At 33.0% G+C, this 10,837-nt stretch overlaps 1 protein-coding gene and 1 long non-coding RNA gene across 2 annotated transcripts; both read left to right on the forward strand.

Moving 5' to 3' along the window:
• The first annotated feature begins 3,122 nt into the window (after positions 1-3,122).
• LOC107063139 (uncharacterized) lies at positions 3,123-4,195 on the forward strand. Its single transcript, XR_001475097.1, has 3 exons — positions 3,123-3,158; positions 3,520-3,672; positions 4,042-4,195. It is a non-coding gene; the product is annotated as an uncharacterized lncRNA (long non-coding RNA).
• Positions 4,196-9,905: 5,710 nt separating this feature from the next.
• On the forward strand, positions 9,906-10,837 carry LOC107063137 (uncharacterized). Its single transcript, XM_015314598.1, has 2 exons — positions 9,906-10,034; positions 10,521-10,837. The coding sequence occupies exons 1-2, from the start codon at positions 9,986-9,988 to the stop codon at positions 10,835-10,837; spliced, it is 366 nt and encodes a 121-aa protein (XP_015170084.1). The 5' UTR covers positions 9,906-9,985.

Here is a 10,837-nt window from a genome sequence, read left to right on the forward strand (position 1 = left end):
AATTAATCTATAAAAGGTTACTATCACGGATATAGACTTTTAGTTTGCTTAGTACGTTTCTTGTTAATGTATTAGTTGCTTTTTAATTGTTCAAGGGTTTTAGTTGTGTTAATATCCTTTCAATTAGCTGTTGTAAGGTAACTTCAATCCTAGATACCAATAATACACTAACGTTTATTTTTCTCGTTGTCCCTTTTGAACATACTATGCTTGTGGGAATAACCATGTTATATTGGATTTTTCTTGTGAAAATCAAGTGCATAAAAAATAAAACAAACAAGTGAGAGTGATGATTTTTCACCTAGTGTTCGATAAATTATAGTGATCTCAGATTAATACCCTATCAAGAGAAAATTGCTCTCGAATTAGAAAACCAATATTATACATGTTGAGAATATTAAGGAATAAAAAGTAAAGAACCAAAAAACAAATGAATATTTTTAATGACAAAGCCTTTGTCAATAAGGCGACGAACATTTTATTTTTTAGCAAAAAGAATAGGAATTCAAATGTAAGCTTTGAACAAAATCACAACCAACAAACTTCACTGTATAAAGCCTTTTCACCTATGTTAGATTTAACTAATTTATCACTATAATCCAAGAAGCCTATAGCTGCTAGAAAACTTGATCAGCTCGCCATATTTATCGAATAGCTAAATATACGCTTCTCCTTCACTAATGGTTGTTCACTGCCTTCGCTTGCATAGTCCGAATCATCCAACTCACTATCTTCTATCTCAGTGTAGGAGTCCTCTAAATTATTAAAGGCATCAGGGATCTCAATGGATATTGGCACAAGTGATGAGGTAAAGTTTGGGACATTCTCAAAATGTTATTATCGATAACTACCAAAAACATTTTCAAGATACGAAAAACTTGAATTCCTTGATATTTGTGGAGTTTGTGGTGTCATGTATGAACAATCTCACTATTTCTTGAGTTCCTCCATTGATGATTGATCACCGATTGATTTTACTTTATCAACCATTACCATCGAATGAATTCAACGCACCTGTACAAAGTAAACCACTATTATAGAGGCAACAATAGATGAACAAAAAACACCAACTGATGATGGCAAAATCATTGAACAACGTAGCAACTAACTTAAGAGGAAAGAACTTGCTTGAAACGCTTCAAGGATAAGAGTTAAAATGCACTGGAAGTACTGAAAAGTATCGCAAATAACTGTATTTATGCTCATAGGTACTCTTAGAGAACTTCATGAACAAACAACCAAACACAAGATTATTTTGTGAATATCATAAGAATGGTTCACCAATAAAGTCTAACTTGCTGTGAGAGCTTGGAAACACTTCTTCATTGCATATTATGAAACTTAGCCGCTATTGTCGTACTTAAATCCAAGATTACTTTAGTAACCAGTTAGCAATTCCATTATTTAAAGATATGACACAAATTATTCAAGCAAATCACAATAAAATTATTAAATAGACGAAGTGCTATAACATTATAGGGAACAAAAGATCAATTACACAAATAAGCAGGATCAAACCTTCAGTGTGTTCAAGGGAAAATCACTCATCAACTTTGTTAAAAAAATATATAGTTGATGTAAGAACACAAGTAAAATCAATACTTAAATTGTAATGTCAAACATAAGCCACAAGCTGCTATACACACTCTTATACAACTCAATAGCTTAGCCCATGGGAAAATCACTGTCTTCTAGGCTAGGAAAACAATTACTTCAAACAAGAATTGACATTAATTGTTGTAGTGATACAGAAAGTTGTGCTACCCAAGGCTATAATGGACCTCCTTAACCTTATACGGATAGGAAAAACAAAATTACCTTATTGTAGGAAACCATTGAAACGATGATTTCTTAAGTTTGTGGGAATATTAAAACCTAATCCAAGCATTTTCCTACTATTTTGTAAAGAAAAAACATACCTCAAGAACATACTAGCTAAGCTTTTGGATAATCCATGCTTGTCGTGAATCTCTTCTTTCTAAGCTTTTCGACAATCCAAGCATGTCGTGAATCTCGTTTAGACCCAACAAAACTAGTGGCGAGAATTGTAAACAGAGTTGTGTGAGTTGGGAAAGTTGTAATCTAATTTGAAGATTTCCAAAGCTAGGGTTTAGATTAATAAGGTAAAGGCGGACATCAAAGCTGAGATAAATATGAGGCTCGTTTTACTCCTAAAACGTTATTATGAGTAACGTTTTCTAATAATAGCTTATTTGGTAAAAAATTCATTTGAGTCGGTGGGTGTTTGAATAAGGATGACATATAGCTTGGAAATATTTAAAGAGGTTAAGGCTCTACTTAATAACGTTAAACGATGATGATATCGTGAACTTACTGTCACTTTGTCCTGCTTTGGAAACTTTGGAGTTGTCACGTACTATTCAGGGGTTTACGTCGCCTTGATATTGCTTCTTCAAACTTGAAGAGACTAACATTGGCGGGCCATTGGACGCCTGATGCTGGGACTGAAGGTTCTTTGAAAATAATTGCCCCACATGTTCAACATTTGGAGATTTCAGGAGATATTGGGTATCTCAAGTGTAGGCCGCTAAATGTATCATCTTTGGTTACAGCCCGCCTCACTTGTCACATTAACAATATCGTTTTTGCCTACGAATATGGCCATCGTGATTATCATCATGTTTGAGAAACTTTGTACTGGACTACTATATTCAAAAGTTGAGTTACGCGACTGTTTCCGGTGACTTAATTTGCTCAACAAAGAGAGAAGCTAAGAAGAAGTTGAGTGAAGAAGCATGCTGTTGATTTGCCTTTGGATCAGAACATAAGCCTAACTATATTATTGGATTGATTTATTCATTATGGGCTTCAACAACAGAAACATATAGAGGTCCAGTTCTAGTAGAACATTTTCCTTGTAAATACATATACATGTACAGATATTTTAGAGTACAGTACTCTAGAAATAGTACATGTCCTATTTTATGCTATACAGCTGTATGTACTAGGCAGGTACTTTGTTGATTTTATTACCGTTCAATCCCTAGGACGTTTTGAATATATTTTGCTTGTACAGTAGCTTTGCAATGACAGGTTGAAGAAATACAAAATCCAGAAAATTTCTCACGATCCTTTCTAGTATATTTCTCTACATTCTTTCAGCGACTGAGCTAACATTTGGAAATTGGTTAACAGAGGTTTGTTTTAATGTCAAAAGATCTTATTCTCTATCGACTTTTTGCTAAGAATTGCAGGATATAATAGCCCTGGGAAAGATTCTGCCTTCAAAATCTCATACCATTATGAACTATGAACTTTTACATATATACCTGAGAATTTCAGTGAAACTCCTTTTTGGTTGAAAATTATTTTATGTTTACAAAACGATCGTCTTCTTTCACCATTTGTGATCTTCCCTTGTACTTTTTGAAGATGGATATTTCCTTATTGGCAATAGATTATTTTAGAAACTAGCCTTTCATACATTGTTTTTTCTTAAAAGTGATAACTATGGTTAAGTTTTGATAACATTATCTTTTGTTGGGATTATATCACCAGGCTGTGTTCATATTGCTACCCGATGGAGTTTCCCTTCCAGAATTGAGATGCAAATGCTTGACGCTGGAGTTGCATCCAATGTATCATACCTTTTATGGAATAGCTAGCCTTTTGCAAGCCTCACCACTTTTGGAGACCGTCAACATACACTTGGTATTTTGGATCGTAATTTCTCTTGATTTATGCTTTTCTTTCTGCTTTTACTGAGTTTCTTAGGGAGAAACGTAAATAAAACAAAACATTAATTATCAACAAGAATCATTTGTCACTATAAAGCTACTGTATAAATAATTGGATAGGAGGATTGGTGAGCAACTGATTCTTTCAGCTTGGTTTATATACTGTTTGCGTATTTCTAAAACGGATTTGATATTGTAATTATTTGCTGAAAACTATTCAAGATTGGATTTTGAAAATTGTTCTATATCAGACATGCTGTGAAATCATGTTATAGTCTTTTGTAGAATAATTTTCATTATGTCGTAGACCTGCATCAGGTCCTGATTATATTCTCTGTTCCAGGTTGAGGATGCGCATTTTCTCTTTGAGATCTATTTGGTCAAAATAAAAAATAGCAATTTGCAGAGTTGGATTTCTAACATTGTGTTTCCCAATATCAAAAGTGTTAAGATTGTCGATGGTACATGGGGATGTTCGAAGTTTTGGTCCAAATACAAGCTTTCGAAGGTTCTACTGAAGAATGCAGTGGTTTTGAAGGAGTTTGTTATCATAGCAAAGAGAAGAAAATGCCGGAATTGTTCAGAGAACTGTGTCTCCCGATATTTATCAGGACTTGCTAAGAAATTGTTAGATCATCTAAGAAATTTGTGATTACTTACAAAGAGTTTGCTTTACATGACAGAAGTGATTATGTCAAAGCACTAGATAAATGTTATCTTAAAGTGGCGGACCTATGTAGTCACTTAAGCACCCACTACCTTTTGTGTCAATATTCAAATTTATGTACAAAATTTAGAAATGTATTGAAATATATTAACTGAGCACCCATTATATGTAGCATTTTCCCAGCTAAAAATAGTTGAGCACCCATGATACAAAATTTCTGGATCCGCCACTGCAGACTTAAAATGTAGCTTTTGATATACTGCAATGTAGCTTAAAATTGCTAAGAGTTTGCTTAGTGAAAAAATATTTTTCTCTTCTATTCAAGTTCATAAATAGACAAATCACATTAAAGCTTTCTAAACTGGAAACTGATACATTCACACGAGACCTTAAACAAAATTTTCTATTACAAACTTCAAAGTTCAGACGTCGTGCAAGCGTGAGAATGAGCAAACTAAAACAAATTAAGACAAAGCAAAATCTTGAAGAATTAGATTGAATGTAATCCAACTTACAAAAATAATAGAAAATCAGTGTAACGAAGATTAAGTGTAATATCAGTCTTATGAAGCCAAACCTAAAGGATTATCTCTGAAATTATCCATGGGATTCGAAAAATAAAAATATATTTGCCAAATATGTAAATTTTCTAGTAATCTTATTAAGTAACTTGTGCTCATTTCATATTTAAGAGTTCAAAAGATACGAATTTATTATTCTTTTTAAATCAATACACTTCAATGGAGTTGAATTACCTCGATATGGTTTCCTCGATTTTGTCTTCTATCAGTACAGTTTTATAGTAATTTGCCATGATCGATCGTACGCATATGAATCATTAATTGAGAAACAAAAGTTGAATTTGTAGTTTGATTTGGAATTGTTTCAGTAAAATTAAAGTTGACTATGTATTAAATACACATAAAAAAAAAGATATAACATGCATGCAAGATTATACGTATAATTTGATTGAGTGAAATCCAAACCTCACGAGTAGTGGGCATTATTAGATGGATCTGAAGAAAATATTAATTTTTTTTACTATAGTCTCCAATTAGCCTGTGTAAGTCGGGCACAAATTTTTCTTTTCACAAAATTCGTCATCGACGGTCACGGAAAGTTAATAATTAGTGCCCGAGTTGCACCAGAAAAATTAGATACTATGTAAAACGAAAAAAACTCATCTATATTGATAGATGCTCATCTGCCTATTCATATTTCATGTCCCTCTATAAATAGAGAGATAACAAAAAAAAAAAACAATCTCAAGAGTTAAGAAAGAGGAGAATAGAAGAAGAATGTTATGTTAGGGGAGGGGAAAATGAGGTTATTTATAGATATAATTGATGAATGAGATTGTGGCACATGAATAATAGTTAAAAATGGTGAAAGATGTTCAAGATGGAGAAAACAAAATAAAAGAAGGGAGTAAATACGAGCAAAGTAGTTATTAAATGCTAACATAATTGATATACTAGTAATTAATGTAGATAACCTTTAACATTAATAATAATAATAATAAAGAGTAATAGTACTATGATATAATAATAGTAATATATAAGAATATTATTATTATTATTATAAATATAAAATTTTATTTTATTTGACACAATGATGTGAGTTGGGTTTATCTGATTAAAACATGAGTGAAAATTCATATAATTAACCCCAACTTATTTAGGACCCGTTTGGCCCAAAAAAAAACTAGGGAAAACTTGAGGAAAATTTGGGAAAAACTTGGAAAGTGATTGTCACGCTCGAGTCTACACCCTCGGAACACTAGAACATATAACATATAAGCTTGAACGGGTAGAAAGGAAGACAATTATGTGAATGACATCAACTTCACACCATGGATAATTTATGATGAAGTGCAAGAATTGAAAGCTCATATGGAGACTAATGGCTGCTACGGAGAGGCAAACAAAGTTGCAGATCTTCTGGCATCTCTCAGTTACGACAATCCTAACAACATGGTCTATGATGCTTTTGCAGAATTACCAACTAGAGTAAAGGACTAATGAACATGGATAGGTGGGAGATGACTAACTTTAGAACCATGAACAAGAAGAGGAATGATCTGATTTGGGAACCTCCTTGAGGCATTTTTGTGTACTGGCAGTACATAGTACAGGAGTTTGGTGTATTGGCTCACTTGGTTACTATAGCCAAATGAAAAAGCCACCTCTTGCATTTTCTTCATCTCAAATAGGATAGCTTGATATACTCTTCTCTTAATAGGGAGTAGTAATCACTGATTGTAATCTCCCTCATATCATATGTAACTTTTTGCTGGAAGATGAATAAAATGCATTTTTTGTGGAAAAAAAAACTCAACTCAACTCAATAATACTCAACTCAATATAATATGAAAGCAACGATATATATATATATATATATATGCTTTTTAAAACAGTAAATAATAACTCAATGTATATAAAAATACAATAATAAACTCTTTACTCTTATTTGGGAGATTCTCTAATCGACGTGATGAGCTACGTGATGATACAACGTCTCCCCCACGCTACCAGAACTATCCTATACCTTACCGGAGTATAGGGCATCCTCAACTAAGTGGATTCACTAAGCTATGTTTAAAAGCAATAAGGAATCATCGACCCTTTACCCATGTTGGCATACATGGTTTATGAGGATTTTGAGTTGTCTGAACTCATCTCCATATCAGTGCTCAATACTACTCCCAATAATATATAACTCATGCTCATATGTTTAAAAACATAACTCCTAGTCGATTTGAAATAATTGCTCAAAAAGTTCTCTTAAAAGAGAATGCTCAAAAACTCTTCATGAACTTATTTAGAAATCAAGGTTTCTTCTCGTTTTAAATGTAAATGTGTTGTACACTTGGGAATACTTAGTCCCGTCATACTCATTTGGAAATATGAACTCAAACTCTCCTCATTATCATACTCATTTACTCAAGTTATAAATAATTGTAGAAGACTTCTCAAATGACTGAAAGGACTCCCTCGAACTTTACTCTTAACTCTACCTTGAATTGAAATGTGAATTAAAGAGTTATGATCAGGATATATAGGATCTCTCAGTGATTAAAGAAGTTTTTGATAGTGATACCTAAGAAGAGAGTGAAGACACAATTAATTTAAAAGAACTCAGACGGAAGAGAAATGGAGGCAGGCGATCCTGGTGCATTTTTGGCGCAGGGCACTAGGCGCGGGGCTCCAACCCTCTTGGAGCCTCAGTGGTGTGCCGCCCCATCCTGGCGCATTTCTGGTGCGAGTGTAAGCCCAGGTCGCGACAAATTTGGATTTGACTTTATGGGCTGATCCTATTTGTGTACATAATTTATTTTTTCAATAAAGTGGTTCAATTGGTCTTTAATGTAAAATAAAAAAATCAGTAGTTAGTTTATTTTTAGTGAAAATTACATAAATTTCACAATGTTAAGAGTTACATCATATCTCTACCCTTTTCCAAATTATAAAAAATTCTTAAAATTTAAGGATTTTAGATAAATTACTCAACGTCCCGATACATTATCTTTGTTGATACAAGACACACTTGTCCCGATACATTTCTCAATGTCCCGATACATTACCTTTGTTGATACAAGACACACTTGTCCCGATATCGCACCCCAATAAATCACATTCTGATACATCGCGTGAGAGTGATGTACCGTGAATAGGGTGAGGAAAATAAGAATTTTTATAAAAAAGTTTAAATGGTAGGAAATTTTTCAGAATATAATAAAATAAGATGTGTATTTAGATAATTTTTCCTAATTTATTTAAGGTCTATTTTATGTATTTTTCCCTAATTTTATACCAATGTGCATAAAATGTATTTTTCTCTTTTTTAATTGGGCCCCGGCAATGCCATATTTTCCCGGGCAAAAGTGGACCTGTCACACACATTTTTTTGTAATATAAATTTCAAAGTAATTCATATGAAGTTGCACAACTTCTTGCTACAAACCTCTCTTTCTCCATATATAAAAAGGTTTCAATCTTTCACTCATCTCTCTTGTTCATTGTATTCAAATCATCTAATCGTTTGTATATGATCTTCTATAAATTATTGCTCTCTTTTTATACTGTTTTCCTAGGGTTCTACCCTCTACGCTTAAAAGGGGTAAATTTAGGGTTTTAGTAATATTTTTTCCTGGGGCATCATGTGAATGCTACAGGGATACAGATTCAAGTCGTGAAAATAGTTACTTATAATATATCCTTATGATTCGGCCATTTCCTGAACCCCACATATAGCACGGGAGCTTTAGTGCACCAGACTAATTTTTGCTTAGGGGGTGTTTTCCTTCACACACATAAAATAAAGGGATAAGGGTCTGAAAAATACTTCAACTTTGGTCGAAATTGTTGTTATGATACCAAATTTTAATGAGGACATATTATCACCAGACTATTTAATATCGTATTTTAAACATATATATTTGCCATAAAAAATAATGCAAAATTATAAATAGTAATGTGTCCACGTGGACACATATATACCTTTAAAATACACTATTAAATAGTTCAGGGGGTAAAAATACACTATTAAATAGTTCAGGGGGTAAAAATACACTATTAAATAGTTCAGGGGGTAAAAATACACTATTAAATAGTTCAGGGGGTAAAAATACACTATTAAATAGTTCAGGGGGTAAAAATACACTATTAAATAGTTCAGGGGGTAAAAATACACTATTAAATAGTTCAGGGGGTAAAAATACACTATTAAATAGTTCAGGGGGTAAAAATACACTATTAAATAGTTCAGGGGATAATAGGTCCTCCATAAAGTTTGGTATCATAACAGCAATTTCGGCCAAAGTTGAGGTATTTTTCAGACACTTATCCCTAAAATAAAATAATACTTGGGGTGTGTTTGGTACAAACAACATGTTCGGTGTAATTCTATTAGGGGGTCTGGGGAGGATTGTGTAGCTTGAGACTTTACGTGAGCCTTGGGAGATAAAGAGGTTGTTTAAGATAGACCTCGGCTCAAGAAAATAATTGGAGTGAAGAAATCAAGAAAAAAAAATACTGAACAAGGCCTACTTGTTCCTTTTCTTGAGTTAAACCCATCTGATTGTAATTTTTGTGTGTCTATTTTCCTAAATTTTGAAGCTTTAACTGATATTAGCATATAACTCTGCTAGCTGAGGTTAACTTTGCAAAGTGTAGCTGGTCTCAAGATGAATAAATAAGAGTTGTTGTGGTTAGGTTGAATAATTAAACAATGATGAATCCTCTAAATTGATGGATACAAAGGATTTATATAGCCAAGTCCAACTAGCTTCGACTATATATTTTCGAAAATACACTCAAAATTGAATAGATCCATGTCAAATCCATATCGGAATCCGATATTTATACTAGAAGATGCTCATGCCACAGTCAAACAAACAATCAACAACATGCTTAGCTAGTGTGATCCCACTAGTGGTGTGTTGTGTACTCAGACCTTACCCGCTCATGCTACATCATGCAACATATTTGATATTTGGATAAAATAAAATTGAAGAAAAGAACAAATTTTGATGTTGTTTCTACATCTGAAAATTTGACATCATATTATATGCTTCAACCTTCTTATCTGATTCATCTCAGGTGCAGTTTATGAACCGGAAATGAGCGACGCAAAGCGGAAAACACTTTGTGACTTCTTTCCTAGATCTGGTTCCATTCTTCTTCTCTTTTAGTCTTCCACTGTTACTACACATTAGCAGGTCATTTGGTTCACATACTAGTTATGCAAAGAAAAGTAATCCAAGATTTTGTTTTGGTTTGAATAAGAATAGAAATGATTATTGTTTGGTGATTAATCTTGGAGTTATTATGTAGTGAATAATAATATAGGGATTACTTATCATTAAAGACTTTTTTTCTTATTAATTCTGTTATCTTCGTATTGCTAATACAAGTTTATTTTTTCACATTCTATCCCGTATAAATTAATATGCCAATTCTTGCATAACTTAATGCAGTTAATATTTAATATGGTCATCTAAATGTTACATTAGTTACACGGGGATTGCTTTTCTTCTTATACTTCCTAATCGTCCAATCAAACACTATTATTTTATATAGAACTTTGTGTTGGCATTATTTTTCATAATCCCTCCAACCAAATTGGCTTAAGTGGTTCTTTATTTTGTTTTCCAGATATACCAACAAAAGGGAAAAGTCATGACTGTGAACCAAGAAATGCAAATCCGAGGAACGTGAGCAGAAGTAATTTAGGGAAGGAGCATGTTGTCAATGAAGAAACAGCTTATCGTACTATGGCAAAGTTTTTCTGTCAATCCGGTACATCTCCAAAGTCAGTAGAAGCCGTGCACTTCAAAAAATTAACTGCCTATCTTAATCCAAAATTTTGTCCTTCATCTGCCATTGTTTCACGGTATTGCTTGGAATTGTACGAGGAAGAGAAAGCAAAAGTTAAAGAAATTTTGAGAAGCTTGAATGGACGAGTTAGCTGA

The sequence above is a fragment of the Solanum tuberosum genome, unplaced genomic scaffold (assembly GCF_000226075.1).
Source record: "Solanum tuberosum cultivar DM 1-3 516 R44 unplaced genomic scaffold, SolTub_3.0 scf00303, whole genome shotgun sequence".
In the NCBI taxonomy this organism is placed as follows: domain Eukaryota; kingdom Viridiplantae; phylum Streptophyta; class Magnoliopsida; order Solanales; family Solanaceae; genus Solanum; species Solanum tuberosum.